This window comes from Podarcis filfolensis (assembly GCF_964270895.1).
Source record: "Podarcis filfolensis genome assembly, chromosome: 2".
Classification (NCBI taxonomy): Eukaryota; Metazoa; Chordata; class Lepidosauria; order Squamata; family Lacertidae; genus Podarcis; species Podarcis filfolensis.
This window is the reverse complement of record NC_139605.1, coordinates 120,337,940-120,354,685: the sequence shown is the minus strand read 5'-3', so window position 1 is coordinate 120,354,685 and position 16,746 is coordinate 120,337,940. Positions and strand designations below refer to the sequence as shown.

Below are 16,746 nucleotides of genomic sequence, written 5' to 3'. Positions count from 1 at the left end.
CAAGACAAGACCATTCATTATGTGCTACTGTAGGGTCAGAAAAGTTTCAGCAAAGCGCAAACTACATGACTGCGAAGCTAGAGCTGGGGCCTCCATAAAGTTGAATGTTAGAAGACTGAGGTCAAAAGGAAATACTTCGTCACACAGCAGATAGTTAAAACTAGGGAATTCACTTGTATAGTATACAGAAATGGCCACTAACTTGGGTTGCTTAAAAAAGATGACAAATTAGACTAATTCATAAAGCTATCCATGACTACTTGCCTTGAGAATGCATATTATCTACCAGTATTGGAGAGCCCAGGACCTCCCATTGCCTTAAAATAATCTTACCCAAGGGTGTTTTCCCTTCTTGGGAGAGGGGCACCTTTCACACATTATTATTCTGTCCTGGAAGCAGCATTGTCCTGCTTTCTCATCAGATTTTGCCTAAACTTCTAGTGCATCTGAAAGCTCATACTTTTTTCTTTTCTTGAAAATCCTGTTAAGTGCATGAAATATTCCTTCTTAACTAACATCCGCAGCACTGAATCAAAGACAGTTATAGCACACAAAGTATAATGTGGTTATTACATAATTTGAATGCAGAACCTACAGCAGCCAAGAAATATATCTGCACTACAGAAAACAGCCTTTGACAGGGAGAAAACAAGGATTCTACAAAGATTCCTGTCATAGTGACCTGGTTTCACACATCATAGTGAGTCTAACCATGGCTTAGCACGCTCTCCAGAAAGGAGACTGTGACTATTGTACTTTGCTCCACCTTGGTCATTCTGCAATTGAGCCATCCCAAGCCATGGTTTGGCTTAGTGTGTCATCTGAACTAGACCTAGTGAGAGAAAGATACTGGGGCACTTCAGCTGGTTTGTGGGGCTGAATCACAGTGTAATCACAGACTGGCCTTCTTTAGTAAGGCGAGGTCTTCTACCTCCCTGTTTTATTTCAAGAAAAGTGACGCTGGAGGTGAACTGTGAATGGGAAGGTCACACAATCTTTCCTGGAAAACCTTACCTCAATTCCAGGTATGTGGATGCAAACTGTGGTTACTGAAAAGGGGAAGAAAAGAACACTCTGTGCATGATCACAGGCGCCGTTTCCTCTGACATGATTCACACCTTCCAAGATCAAGACCTGTAATTAAGAAAGAAGTTCTAGGCAATATCTAGCCCAAATTGATCAGAAAGTTATCAAAAGGTTGTATTCTATGCCTGAACTCCCATCATTCATCTTATCAGTGATCTCTGCTCACAAAGTCAGTTATCTCTTCAAATGCAGAGATGCTTGTCATTATTTTACCACATCCTGCCCCAGCTTTTTGCAAAGCAGCTCTAGCCCTTTGAAGCCAACAGCCCTGCCCAACTCTGCCAGAAAGTCACACACCAGCAACATACAACCCTCCTGCCTTGGAAAACTACAATCAAAACGACCTTGACAGATTAGAGAACTGGGCCAAAACAAACAAGATGAATTTTAACTGGGAGAAATGTAAAGTATTGCACTTGGGCAAAAAAAAATGAGAGGCACAAATACAAGATGGGTGACACCTGGCTTGAGAGCAGTACATGTGAAAAGGATCTAGGAGTCTTGGTGGACCACAAACTTGACATGAGCCAACAGTGTGACGCGGCAGCTAAAAAAGCCAATGCAATTCTGGGCTGCATCAATAGGAGTATAGCATCTAGATCAAGGGGAGTAATAGTGCCACTGTATTCTGCTCTAGTCAGACCTCACCTGGAGTACTGTGTCCAGTTCTGGGCACCACAGTTCAAGAAGGACACTGACAAACTGGAACGTGTCCAGAGGAGGGCAACCAAAATGGTCAAAGGCCTGGAAACGATGCCTTATGAGGAACGGCTAAGGGAGCTGGGCATGTTTAGCCTGGAGAAGAGGAGGTTAAGGGGTGATATGATAGCCATGTTCAAATATATAAAAGGATGTCACATAGAGGAGGGAGAAAGGTTGTTTTCTGCTGCTCCAGAGAAGCGCACACGGAGCAATGGATCCAAACTACAAGAAAGAAGATTCCACCTAAACATTAGGAAGAACTTCCTGACAGTAAGAGCTGTTCGACAGTGGAATTTGTTGCCAAGGAGTGTGGTGGAATCTCCTTCTTTGGAGGTCTTTAAGCAGAGGCTTGACGACCATATGTCAGGAGTGCTCTGATGGTGTTTCCTGCTTGGCAGGGGGTTGGACTCGATGGCCCTTGTGGTCTCTTCCAACTCTATGATTCTATGATTCTATGATCTAAGTGGGATGTAAATGTTTGAAATAAAGTAAATAAATAGAGGGGACATGAAAAAAATAGACATGCTGCTCCTTAGGTAGGTCCATTTTAAACTTGGAAAATTGTGGCAACAGACCAAGGATGAGAACTCAAACTCCCATCAGCCCCAGCCAGCATGGACAAAGGTCAGAGTCAGAGATGATGAAAGTTGTAGTCCAACAACATCCAAAGAGTCTCAGGTTCTCCATCTCTGCAACAGAAGGTGCTGGTGCTAATTCAAACATCTCTGGTTTGTTCCAGGGTAGCATCCTGATTCACCAAACACATCTCCCCTAAACTTTTTACAGGTAACCAGGCTGGGTCTGGTTAACAAATAAATAAACAGGCACATGCACACAGTGGTGGACCTCAGACTCCTCCTCTCCTCACCCTTTTCAGCAACGTAACAAGCCCTGACACTGACCCATGGAACCCAGGATGTGCTCAAGGAAGAGAGAAAGGCACTCTGCACATGCTCAAAGGCCATTTAATCTCCAGTTGTTTCTTGAGTTTCCTGGGCACAACTTGGAACCATGTTCCAGGTCTAAGAGCCAATTCATACATGTCGCTTAAGTTGCCACCATAGTCTTTAAAAAAAATGATCTTAACTTCCTTTCTTCATTCAAAATCTACATTAGAAAATACCTTTCTCAAGCAATGTTAAAGATGTTTGAAAGAAAACAGTGTGCAAGCTTTTGCCTTCTCCAGAACTATTACAGTATTCAGTAGACAGAAAGGGAGAAGCGAAATGACTGGTGTTGAAATCATGCATGGAGTCTGAATTTAGTCAGAAAGACCGTGGAAGGAGGTTGCAATATTCAAATGAGGCTCTATTAGGTGCTTTGCAGGGCTTCTGGGAAAAAGAAGCATACAATGGTTGACACTCCAATTTTTAGAAATATAAGATCCAGCTGTTAATCACAAGTGTATCATTTTTTACTTTTGCAAAATACACAGGTTTCCTCTCACCAGTCTTGGTTTTTTTATCATAATACCTGTATAGGAGAACTCAGAAGCTCGCATGCTACTTGTAGTATCTTGGTTGGCCTAATAAGGGTATTGCCCTAATGTGGATTTTGGATTTTCTTCTTGTGGGTCAACACAACTACATTTGCAAGAACGGTGTTGGAGGAGCAGAGAAGAATTTGCCATGCAGTGAGCATTCTGTCCAAACTTCAGCTTCACATTTGCATTGCAAAGCATTACAGAGTCTTGTGTTGAAAAGCAGGGTGGGAGGGACCTGCAAAAAGACAATTTGCTTTGGAGAATGCTACATTGATGCTACATTTCTACATTTAGAACAGGAGCCTGTTTGTTCAATCCATCCTTTCCTTCAAATATTTTTCTTTCTCTTCCTTTCTTCCTTCCGCAAAGAAAACCACCAACTCTGTTGGGCAACTACTGTACAAGTCTTTCTCTATCCCGGGGAATATTATTTTGGCAATCAGGGATACTGAGGTTCCAGACCACTTTCCCCCACAAAAACAGAGTACCAGCCTTCAGGAATGCTGACCACATGAGATGACCATCCAGGATGCTGGACCACATATAGCTACCAAGTTTTGCCACTTGGTCCTCAAACACCATTATTTCAAAAAGACAGGTAAATGGGCAACACAGTATGCAAACATATCCATGGCTACTTTAGAACAACACTTACTTCTGCTTCTGCCCACAAACACCTCCCCCAAGTTATATTGATGACATCTTCATCATCTGGACCCATGGGCAGGAGACTGTACAGTTGTACCTCGACTCATGAACACCTTGGGAGTCAAACATTCCAGCTCCCAAATGATCAAAACCCGGCAATCAATTTTCCGGTTTTTGGACGTTCTTTCGGAAGCCGAACATCCAACGAGGCTTCCGATTGGATACAGGAGCTTCCTCAGCCAATCAAAAGCTGTGCTTTGGAAATCTAACGTTTCGGAAGTCAAATGGACTTCCGGAATGGATTCTGTTCGACTTCCGAGGTACGAGTGTACACTAGGACTAGTGAAAAAATATTCACCTCACCATCAACCCAAGCATAGACCTGTCCACATGCAGGTTCGTTTTATGGATGATACTGCAAAACTGCATAGTAGACAAATAGACACCAGCTTATAATAGAAACCAGCTGACTGCAAAACATGTTTGCACACTTCTTGCTTCCATCCAAAGCATAACACAAGATCTTCCATCTATATCCAAGTCCTGGATTCAGCCACATTTGTTCCAGCTTGTTGGATGGGGATGTGCACTTGAAGGATTTATATTAGACATTTGCTACAATGAGACACCACTCAGACAACACCATTACAGGATGTTAACAGGGTATGGACTTTCTTCTTGACTAACCCAATCCCGTTAGTTGCTCAGAATCCTGCTGAGACAATTTGGTTTTTCTGCCTCAGTGGAAGGATTGCAAACAGCAGTCCTGAATCAGCATATTGGTCCTTGTCCAAAATACTGACCTTGTTCCAGAACCCTGGGATCTTCCTATTGTTTGGGTCATCACCCACACTTGGTGAAGGCCATGACTACAGTTTAGGGCAGTATGAACAAACATCATGTGTGAATGTGCAGGGAGTAGGGCCTCATGACAGCCTGCCAGAAAAAAATTACCACATCATCAGGAGTTCACTCACCGGCTTATTTGCCAAAGGGATACATGCCATCAACATTTGCCTTCAGTACAGGACAAACATTGAAATGCACACAAACCGGTCACAAATCTGATGCAATAAATTGCAATATTCAGAAACCAGTGGGATAACATTTCAGCTTTATGGGACAAAGGCATTGCGAAAGGAGACTGAATGTAATAATAATAATAATAACCCACCCATCTGGCTGGGTTTCCCCAGCCACTCTGGGCAGCTCCCAACAGAATATTAAAAACATGCTAAATCATCAAACATTAAAAATTTCCAAAACAGGGTGAAATAGCTCAATTAGAAAGTTATCAAGACATTTGGCTCTATCAGTTGGGTTTGAATCACAATAACTGTTTCCTGTCCCACTAAAGGTAGGGATAAGAATAGCAAAACTGGGGCGATTATCACCAAACTACCGCTGAATGGTAGCTTTGCCTATCATAAATTTTATACAGAATTATCAGAGACAGCACTTTTTGCATCTCATGGTCATTTGGTCCCATTTTCATGCACACCCCAGTATGCCCACGTGAGTCCGAGTGTGGGAGCAGGATGGAGGGAGAAATGTTTATGCTAGGATGAGTCTGCTAGTTTTTTCCAGGTGTTCCATGGCTGTTATAATTATTGTAATGGACTAACACAGCCAACTCCACTGGAAGATGTGGGATCCAATGTTTGTAGCAACATTAGATCCGGCTGTGATTACATCATAGCTTTCACTGCGCATGATTCTACCCCTATCTGGTGTCCCAAGGATATGGCTATGCATGTCTGTCCTCACTTCTGAGTGACAAGCTGTTTCATAGGTACATGCCCCACTAAAAGTTCTGTTTCCTTTGGAAGTAGGTCACAAAAGGTTTGTGGCACCTTGCTGCCTAGAAAAAAACATCAGAATCTTGTGGCACCTTAAAGACCAATGAATACATCATAGCATAAACTTTCACAGACAATAGTGAACTTCAACAGATGCATGAAATGTTATCCTGAGTGATAGACTTTTGTAATGTTTTTTCTAAAGCCCTCACTCTGTTAATAGACTGCACTGTACAACTGATGAAAGCTCAAGATAGCAAACTCATTCCTAATTTGAATTTAACAGCCTTTGTATTGCAACATTACACTAGAAAGTTAATTAGTGGTTAAAGCTGCAAGTTGCCTTGTTTTCAGATCTGGTCTACTAGTCTCACCAAGAAATCGCCTGAAAATCCTAGCCAGTGGCCATGCAATTGCAAAATTACAGAAGTCATTCCAGACAGAAATCACTGCAGTGATCTCCTGCTCTCAGAATAAGCCAACCAGAAATTGACAGGGTGCAAATCAGATTCGTAGCAACGAAGAGCACATCATCACCAGCAATATTGTGAAATGGACAGCTAGTCAGAAGCCCATTAGTGTCACATCTGATTTAATAGCAAACACAGCTAGAAAGAAGATGTGCGTATTTAAAGGAGCTAGGGAACGTCTAAAGTATTAAATAATTGTTGTTATGCACTCACAGAATCCCAGTTTGGGATCTAAACCAGACATGCAACAAACCCAATCTCAATCACTTCCCTGCTATTAGGATATGATGGTCTCCAAACAGCCTCATTTAGCCTCTAGCTGAGCTCCAATCATTACTCTGACCCAGGCCTGCTCAACATCTGACCCACAGAGCAGAACACGGTCTCCAGGCAGATATTTTTGCCCACCAGATGCTTTTCTCTCCCTCCCCCAAAAGGTTTAAGGCGTTTCAGTCAGTGGCAAAATCAGGTTAACCACATGCCACCAAAATATGATTATACAAGAAACCCTCAAAGCAGTTGACAAAAAGATAAAATAAAAAATAAAGAAAAAATACAATACATTATTGACACCATGATTTTAGGATAAATACGACCCCCCCCCTTGTCCCCCTCCCCAAAGCTACATGCCACTGGAGGGGGGAGGGGGCTGGATCAGGACACTTTAACCCTTTCACCTGCCATCATTTCCCCACTCTGAATTGCCCTCCCCATGTAGCTCCTATTTGCCCTGCAGGAAGGAAATGGTTTGACCCCAAGTCCCTAACAGGTCACCATACATGTCTGGTGAATAGCGTTCACTTTGGTCAGCTGCTGCAAATTCCTACTGTAACCCTGCTTACTTTTTGTTTTGGAGTTTTGTTTTCCCTCTCTTTTCCAAAAATTCCAATCAAAACTCAAACATCATAGTTTTGGGTCTTCTCTCAGCCTCCCCATCCCCATACCACTTCCTAGAACAAGAATGTCAGTGAGTTACCCAGGGTCTTGTAAAGGAACAGTCAATCAAACAGAGTGCAGCAGTTATATTTACATGGGCTTGGCAGGGTGATTGTGGAACAACTCCTAAATAAGCCCCACCTCATGCTTTTTTCTGCACATTCATGGTGATCTGTGCTTATGAGGCCATCGTGGTCGTCACACGTGATCCCACTTCCAAAGCTATTTGCACCTGCAAATGACAATTTGGGGCAGAAGCAGCACCAGATTTAAGGTGGTGCAGGCACAGGGTGCCAAGCCAAGGGGGGCACAAAACTGAGAAGATGCATTTGGGGGCATAAAATTTTGGGCTCGCACAGGGTGCCATATTACGAAAAATTACCATAGCCCACCCCTGAGGGCAGGTGTATTATTTCACATGCTCAATGAGTGCATATCCTGTCACTTTTTCTAACACAAATGTTCCTTGTTTATTCTTGTTCTGTTTTGGTTGCACTACAGCTCCTCCAGCCAGCAGTAATGTGGTAGCTCTGGGGAAGCATCACAGAACAAGCCAAGCAGTATAAATCCAGCACTAGAACATGTTGCAGAACACACACCGTTGAACGTGTGTGTGTGGGGGAGCTGTAGGATTGCCATCTCACCCACCAGAGATCCTATCTATAGCCATAAGCTCTGAGGCGATGGGAGAAGATTCTGTCGCACTCCCCATTCTGTTCCTTCACTAGCCCCTTTGCCTTCCCTCTTCCCCTCCACCAGCTGCAAGAAGATGTCCTTGAGGAAGTTGAGCAAGGGGACCAGTGGAGAAGCAGCAGCTACATCATTTATTGCTTCCTCATAACTATTATACCTACAGCCAGGATAAGGAAATCACACTAGCGATTGCCTGAGCAGATAATGATATTGTGACATACCTGTAAAAGAAAATTAAATTGACTCTAGGATCTTGAGAACAAGGAAACTGACAACTCATGGAGAGGAGTGGGACTGAGGGAAAGTCCTTCCTGGAAAGTGATGCAGCTCATAAACTACATGCTTAAATAAACTTAGAATCATAGAATCATAGAGTTGGAAGAGACCACAAGGGCCATCGAGTCCAACCCCCTGCCAAGCAGGAAACACCATCAGAGCACTCCTGACATATGGTTGTCAAGCCTCTGCTTAAAGACCTCCAAAGAAGGAGACTCCACCACACTCCTTGGCAGCAAATTCCACTGTCGAACAGCTCTTACTGTCAGGAAGTTCTTCCTAATGTTTAGGTGGAATCTTCTTTCTTGTAGTTTGGATCCATTGCTCCATGTGCGCTTCTCTGGAGCAGCAGAAAACAACCTTTCTCCCTCCTCTATGTGACATCCTTTTATATATTTGAACATGGCTATCATATCACCCCTTAACCTCCTCTTCTCCAGGCTAAACATGCCCAGCTCCCTTAGCCGTTCCTCATAAGGCATCGTTTCCAGGCCTTTGACCATTTTGGTTGCCCTCCTCTGGACACGTTCCAGTTTGTCAGCGTCCTTCTTGAACTGTGGTGCCCAGAACTGGACACAGTACTCCAGGTGAGGTCTGACCAGAGCAGAATACAGTGGCACTATTACTTCCCTTGATCTAGATGCTATACTCCTATTGATGCAGCCCAGAATTGCATTGGCTTTTTTAGCTGCCGCGTCACACTGTTGGCTCATGTCAAGTTTGTGGTCAACCAAGACTCCTAGATCCTTTTCACATGTAGTGCTCTCAAGCCAGGTGTCACCCATCTTGTATTTGTGCCTCTCATTTTTTTTGCCCAAGTGCAATACTTTACATTTCTCCCTGTTAAAATTCATCTTGTTTGTTTTGGCCCAGTTCTCTAATCTGTCAAGGTCGTTTTGAAGTGTGATCCTGTCCTCTGGGGTGTTAGCCACCCCTCCCAGTTTGGTGTCATCTGCAAATTTGATCAGGATGCCCTTAAGTCCATCATCCAAGTCGTTGATAAAGATGTTGAATAAGACCGGGCCCAAGACAGAACCCTGTGGCACCCCACTAGTCACTCTTCTCCAGGATGAAGAGGAACCATTGATGAGCACCCTTTGGGTTCGGTGCTTCCTCCAGGTGAAATCATTCTAGCCTCAGCCCTTCCATCAGAAATCTCCGGGTGAAGCCAAACATTTGAGTCATGTTAGTTATCCCATCCTAGGGATAGAGAATTGGGAACCTCAGAGGTTCAATCTGGCTCCCAGGTGCTTCCCATGCCAAGGCTGTATCTTCTTACCCTCTCCTCCAATGCCAAGACCACCTTCCCTAATAACATTCCCTGGATGATTTCTAAGAGCCCACATCTCCGACTGATCTGGGTAGGGAGAAGGCTCTAAAGCCCAACTCTGCTGCCATTTACTATGGGAAGTAAGGCATAAAGAAACCCTTTGCCTCTGTGCCCTGGGCTCACATGGGAGTCTGGGGGCTCATCCACATCGCCATTTGCTCCGCTGCTTCCCCTCGCCCTGAGGAAACCTGATCTTCATCCCTGAATCGGAACAAACAGCAACAACTTAACAGCTTGATTGTACAAAACCTCTCAGCAGTTTACAAAAAAAAAGAAAGATAAAACATACAATTATGAATAAAAAAGTAACAATAATAATTTAAGGCCAATGCATACAGAAAGCCATCAACTGTCTCCACAATAATTCATCACAAATCTGCAAGAGTAGAATATGGTGATTTGAGGTTCTTTCAGGATTTAATACGATATCTATCGAGATTCATTATCTGTGTGGGGTGTGCATGCATGTGTAGCTGTACATACTTTGCTCTCAAGAAGCAGAAAGAGAACAGATTGCTACAGATTGTAGAGGTTACTTTGCACACAAAAATAGTAATAATGGGAAAATTACTGTGTATACTGAGAAACTACAATTAAGTGATGCTTAATTTAGCAATAAAGTCAAAATATGACTCAACTTTGGTCACCCCCCTCCCTGTTCCCAGGATGGCCAAGGCATCAGACTCTACTCCTTTGAACATCTCACACACTATGACACTTTTTGACATTGCAATACAGCAGTGACATCTTGGCAAACTGATTATTGCTTTGTCCTTTCTGAGACAGATTTCATTAAGTTCTACTATACTAGAAGTCAAAACACAGAACCTTTTGAATATAAAAATTGCTAACCTTGAGCGCCAGTACTCATCAAATAACCAAATTGTTGTTACATTTTTAGTTAATAAAACATTTAAAATACCTGGGACGAAAATCTGCACTGGTTCAGTCACAAAAACAATGCACAACAATGCTGGAAGCTGTAGTCCAGAAACATCGGGAAGCCATCACATTAGACACCCCTGATCTGGAAGAATCCACTGCAACATTGAACACTATTCAGAAACTTCAGCTGGTGCAGAATTTGGTAACCAGGTCGCTCATTGGAGCAAGGCAGTTTGAGCATATTACACCAATCCTGGTTGAACTGCACTAGCTGCCAATTAGTTTCTGGGTCCAGTTCAAAGTCTTAACTGTCTCAGGACTGCAATTGCTCAAGGTCTGCCTCTCCCCATATGAACCTACCTGGATGCTATGATCATCCCCTGAGGCCCTTCAAGGGCCTCCTCCATGAGAAATCCGGAGGATCAGTGGCGTAGTATGGGTTGCCAGCCCCCAGGGCACGGCCCCTTCCTGCAATCCAGTATTGAACCCCATCATTGTTACTAATGAACTTACAAAGTGAAAAAAACTGCATGCCTAGTTCATTTCATCTCCATTTAAAGGCAGAAATTGTATTTCTTAAAATTGTGTATTGCTCTCTTCCTGCTCAAAGCAGCACCTATGGGATGCCCACGCTTCCTCCCACTGGGGTAGTAGCAAGCTCAGACCTGCTCAGTTCCATAGAAACAATTACATTAGGACTTGCAGTCCATTTGCTGGCCGTGCCTGAATTATTAGCAGGCACTGCTTAATTCTCAAGGCAGCCTTTTTTTAAAAAAATGTATTTTTTTATTAAAGATGTCTTGTTTACAAAGTATGTGCAATGTCTCTTTTTTCAAGGAACATTTTCTACAGGTCGGTGTGGCGTTTGCCTCCTAGGTGGGTCATAAGGAAAGGGTTAAATGAATGTGATGTGATTGGCCAGTGAGAACCCGAGGGGAGGAGGTGGAGTTAGAGAGAGAGTTGTTGTTGTTTGAAAGTCAGTTGAGAGTTGGGAGTTGGAGAAGGAAGAGGGAGGTTGAGTCTGTGGGTTGGTCGAGTTGTGTGGTGAGAGAGTGAGAGGAGCTGTTAGCTGGAGTCAGACAGATAGTTGGGATAATCAGTTTGAAGTTGTTAGTTGTTCATGCCTATAAAAATAAACTTGATTATTTGTTAATGTTAACAACTGTCTGGACTCCGTGTGTACCCAAGAGAAACGGGTTGGTGGCAGCCAAGAGGCAATCCCAGTGGTGGCACAGGGATCAACAGACCATCAAACGTCCGGGGACCCTGTGTGATCGCCACAGTCGGTTTCATTTGTTGAGACATTAGTGTTACATTAGGGGGGGAAGGGGAAAAGAGGTGGAGGGGGCCATGGTGGGTGAGGGTGGGGTATCAGCCTGTTCTTTTTTGAAAAAGTCTCATTTCACTTCTCTTCCATGTTTGTTTCAGCAGGTACTAGTCATCTGCACCCATTCTTTCATATAATCACTAATAACCCCCTCCTCCTTCCTACGTGCACTAAGAACCACACATACACACCCTCTGACTCCATCCATATGCTTGCACACATGGTTCAAACTGCACATGGTTCAAAATGTAAGCTCCACCAAGTTCAAATACAATTGTGTCCAAGCCTGAAATCTTATACAAATTCAAGTCAGTGACAGCACACAAAGGGATCCACAACAACCCCTTTAAGCAATTAAAAGTGGGAATTTAAATCCGATAGGCTTCCAAGGGATAACACTCAAAATGTTGGTTCTTCTGACCTGCTGGATTTCTGCCTGTCATACATCAGTTAAAGGTACATAAACTCTGCCGGGGGTGCCTTTTTAGGTTCAAAGCTAAGTTAAAATCTCAACAATTACTGTGTCAAGTTCAGTCACCTTCCACCCCTCCGCTTGATAAACGGGATCCTGACAGAACAGATAAGCTCCAAGTTTGTATTGCTTATCTCACAGTTCACATTCTTCTGCTCTCCAGCTTCCAGGTTAAAAGAACAATTAATAAAACAGTTAATGAAATGCTTGGTTTAAAACAAGTTAAAATCAATTAAAACTCAGTTGAAATCTGTGGAGCTCTGGAGCTGGCTGCCCTTTCAGGGACTGAGCAAGGTATTAATGTTTACGGAAGAGCAACAGCTATGGGGCCGTGCATCTGCTTTGCATGCAAAGGCCTTAGGTTCCATTCCTGGTATCTCCAGGCAGGGCTGGAACGCTCCCCTCTCTGAAACCCTGGAGCACTTCGGTTAGTCAGTCTCAACCGTCCTAAACTTGAGATATTTAAGGCAGCTTCCTGTTTAATGAACAAAAATATTTTCTAGTCTGTTGTTGACATCAGAAAGGTGAAAGTTATTTATAAATGATGGAAGTTTGAGGTTGCGTGTAGGACTTTGAGATATAGCGGGTAAGATTGTCTGAAGAAAGAAGAAAGAAAATTCAGAGTCCTTGTCTCACACAGAAAGTGGTGAACCCTCCCAGCTCTCACCTGGGAGCTTTCGTTTCTTCTTCCAGTTTCTCACTCAGGGTCCCTCCATCCATCCACCACCTTCATGTGTGTGTAATCCTGGAACCCAGTAATGGCCCAGAGCAGAGGACACCAAAGGAAAAGAAAAGAAAAGAGAAGAAATAAGATAAAAAGGAGGGACATATACAGTATTTTTCGCTCTATAAGATGCACCAGACCACTAGATGCACCAACTTTTTGGAGGAGGAAAACAAGAAAAAAATATTCTGAATCTCAGAAGCCAGAACAGCAAGAGGGATCGCTGCGCAGTGAAAGCAGCAATCCTTCTTGCTGTTCTGGCTTCTGGGATAGCTGTGCAGCCTGCATTCACTCCATAAGACGCACACACATTTCCCCTTACTTTTTAGGAGGGGAAAAGTGAGTCTTATAGAGCAAAAAATACGGTATATGAGAAAAGAAAGAAAGGGAAAATAAAAATAAAATGGGACTTTCGAATTTTTGTTTGTCAGTTGCCCAAAAAAACCTATTCAAAACATTCACTCCGTTAAGCAATACTTCCCCAATCTTCAGACCCATACGTCTCAAATGCATTCCTTTTCAAACAAAAAGTCCAAAAAGGGGTTCTCTAGTTGTTGTTACTCACAAATATCAGCAATGAATTTTCTGTAATCAAACCTATCAGCTATGTCAGGGACAGTTCCAGAATTATGAAAGCCATCTCAGCTTCTCATTTGATCCCAGAATGTCCCTATTTCCCCTGCGAGTGCCACTGCTGCCGAGCTCAAAAAAGAGGAAGATCCGGCACTTGTCCTGAGCAGCCGAGGAGGCAAGGGAGCCCCTGTGGCCTCTCCATGGGCACTGCTGCTGCCCCACTTCCTTGGGCAGCTCATAGCAGCTGCTAGAGAGCAGACGAGAAGAGGCTGCCACTGCCAAGGCCCAGCCCTGTGTGAAGTGCTGGCTCTGAGGGGCAGGCAGAGGGCAAGGGCCTCCCTGGGAAGGAAGAAAGGAGGAGCAGAACGGAGCGCAAGGAGTCTTGATTTTTTTTAAAAAAAACAACTTTGTGCATCTACGTCTAATCTTGCCCCTTTGCCCAGCATGGACAAAGGTCAGAGTCAGAGATGATGAAAGTTGTAGTCCAACAACATCCAAAGAGTCTCAGGTTCTCCATCTCTGCAACAGAAGGTGCTGGTGCTAATTCAAACATCTCTGGTTTGTTCTAGGGAAGCATCCTGATTCACCAAACACATCTCCCCTAAACTTTTTACAGGTAACCAGGCTGGGTCTGGTTAACAGATAAATGAACAGGCACATGCACACAGTGGTGGACCTCAGACTCCTCCTCTCCTCACCCTTTTCAGCAACGTAACAAGCCCTGACACTGACCCATGGAACCCAGGATGTGCTCAAGGAAGAGAGAAAGGCACTCTGCACATGCTCAAAGGCCATTTAATCTCCAGTTGTTTCTTGAGTTTCCTGGGCACAACTTGGAACCATGTTCCAGGTCTAAGAGTCAATTCATACATATCGCTTAAGTTGCCACCATAGTCTTAAAAAAAAAAAAGATCTTAACTTCCTTTTTTCATTCAAAATCTACATTAGAAAATACCTCTCTCAAGCAATGTTAAAGATGTTAAAAAGAAAACATTGTGCAAGCTTTTGCCTTCTCCAGGACTATTATTCAGTAGACAGAAAGGGGGAAGTGAAATGACTGGTGTTGAAATCATGCATGGAGTCTGCATGATAAGCCTTCAGAAAGAACATTTAGTAAGCCTTCAGAAAGAACATTTAAGCACTCTTGGAGAATCCTGGAAATTGTCATTTGTTAAGGGTGCTGAGAGGGGTAAATCTGAGAAGTCAGCAACTTTAAACTACAGTTCCCAGGATTCATGACTGTTAAGATTGCTTTACATGTTTTTTTTTTTTTTTTTTATAATATATTTATTAAAGTTTTCAAATAAAGCATATATTAGATAAGCACTTATCATTGTCCATTTAACATCTCTCAATTGTTACATGGGACTCCCCCACACCTCCCGCATACACTTACATCATTATTAAATTAATTTCAAACAAATTATCATTTAACTCATCTTAATTAATAATCTTAATTTGGTTTGACATATAATTCAGCCTTAAATCTAATTTAATGGTAGACAATTGTCTGCACTGGCATCCAATTCAGCACTCAGCCAAATTACAATATTTTTGTAAATAAATCTTAAATTTCCTCCAGTCTTCTTCCATCCTTTCTTCTCCCTGGTCTCGAATTCTGCCGGTCATCTCGGCTAATTGCATATAGTCCATCAGTTGCATCTGCCATTCTTCCACAGTGGGTAGCTCCTGAGTTTTCCAATTCTTGGCAATTAATATTCTTGCTGCTGTTGTTGCGTACAAAAAGAATGTTCTGTCCTCTTTTAACACACTCTGGCCGACAATACCCAGGAGAAAGGCCTCTGATTTCTTAGTAAAGGTGTATTTAAACACCTTTTTTAATTCATTATATATCTTCTCCCAAAAGGCCTTCACTCTAGGGCAGGTCCACCAGAGGTGAAAAAATGTTCCTTCATTTTCCTTACATTTCCAACATTTGCTATCGGACGAATGGTATATTTTAGCCAGTTTAACAGGGGTCATGTACCATCTATACATCATTTTCATCACATTTTCCTTCAACGCATTACATGCAGTGAAGTTCAGCCCAGAGGTCCACAACCTTTCCCAATCTTCAAACATAATATTATACCCAATATCCTGCGCCCATTTTATCATTGTTGATTTTACCATTTCGTCATGTGTGTTCCATTTCAGCAGCAAGTTATACATTCTTGAAAGTACCTTAGTCTTAGGTTCTAACAGTTCAGTTTCTAACTTTGACTTTTCCACTTGGAATCCTAGCTTTTTATCATTTTTAAACACTTCTTTAATCTGAGCATAGTGTAACCAGTCTCGCACTTTGTCTCTCATCTTTTCTAAACTCTGCAATTTCCAGTTGTCACCATCCTTTTCTATTATCTCCCAATATTTTGGCCAGTTGGCCTCCATATTGGCTCTTTTCCGAGCCTTAGCCTCCAGGGGTGACAGCCACCTCGGAGTTTTATTCTCCAGTAAGTCTTTATATTTTGTCCAGACATTAAAAACTGATTTTCTGACAATATGGTTCTTGAAGGCCTTATTTATCTTAGCTTTATCATACCATAAATATGCATGCCATCCAAACGCATTATTAAAACCTTCCAAATCCAAGACATCCGTATCTTCAAGAAGTAACCAATCTTTTAACCAGCAGAAAGCTGCAGCTTCATAATACAACTTTAAATCTGGCAGGGCAAAGCCCCCTCTTTCTTTCGCATCTGTTAATATTTTAAATTTGATTCTGGGCTTTTTGCCCTGCCAGACAAATTTAGAAATATCTTTCTGCCACTTCCGGAAGCACTCTGTCTTGTCTACAATCTGCAGTGTCTGAAACAAAAATAACATTTTTGGCAATACATTCATCTTGATGGCAGCTATTCGGCCTAACAAAGAAAGTTTTAGTCTTGACCAACTATCCAAGTCTCTCTTAATCTCTGACCAACATTTTTCATAATTATCTTTAAATTAACTCAGATTTTTTGCTGTTATGTTTACCCCTAGGTATTTAACTTTTTTAACCACATTTAGTTCTGTCTCTTTCTGAAGCTGTTCCAACTCAATATCTGTCATGTTTTTCCCCAAAACTTTAGTTTTTTGCTTATTTAACTTAAATCCTGCCACTCGACCAAAGTTTTGAATCAATTGTAGTACTCTTTTCAAACTAGACTCCGGCTCCTGTAATGTCAGAACTAGGTCATCTGCAAAAGCTTTAAGTTTATATTGTTTCGCTCCGACCTGAATCCCTTCCACCAACCGGTCCCCCCTAATCATATTCAGGAGCACTTCCAGAACCGAAATAAACAGTAATGGGGAAATCGGGCAGCCTTGTCGTGTACCTTTTTCAATTTTAAACTCTTCTGT

At 42.6% G+C, this 16,746-nt stretch overlaps 1 protein-coding gene across 7 annotated transcripts in view; it reads right to left on the bottom strand.

Moving 5' to 3' along the window:
* B4GALNT1 (beta-1,4-N-acetyl-galactosaminyltransferase 1) overlaps positions 1–16,746 on the bottom strand; it is a 57,028-nt gene that overhangs the window by 28,067 nt on the left and 12,215 nt on the right. For 3 of the 7 annotated variants that reach the window (XM_083599649.1, XM_083599648.1, XM_083599650.1), the window contains one exon: positions 12,775–12,852. The exons of 2 other annotated variants lie outside the window; for them this stretch is intronic. In XM_083599649.1, the coding sequence (XP_083455775.1) occupies positions 12,775–12,827 (53 nt within the window). In that variant the 5' untranslated portion in view covers positions 12,828–12,852. Of the gene's footprint in view, positions 1–1,014; positions 1,135–10,345; positions 10,444–12,774; positions 12,853–16,746 lie in introns of those variants that run through there. 2 more of the 7 variants (XM_083599653.1, XM_083599654.1) reach the window with 2 other exon arrangements.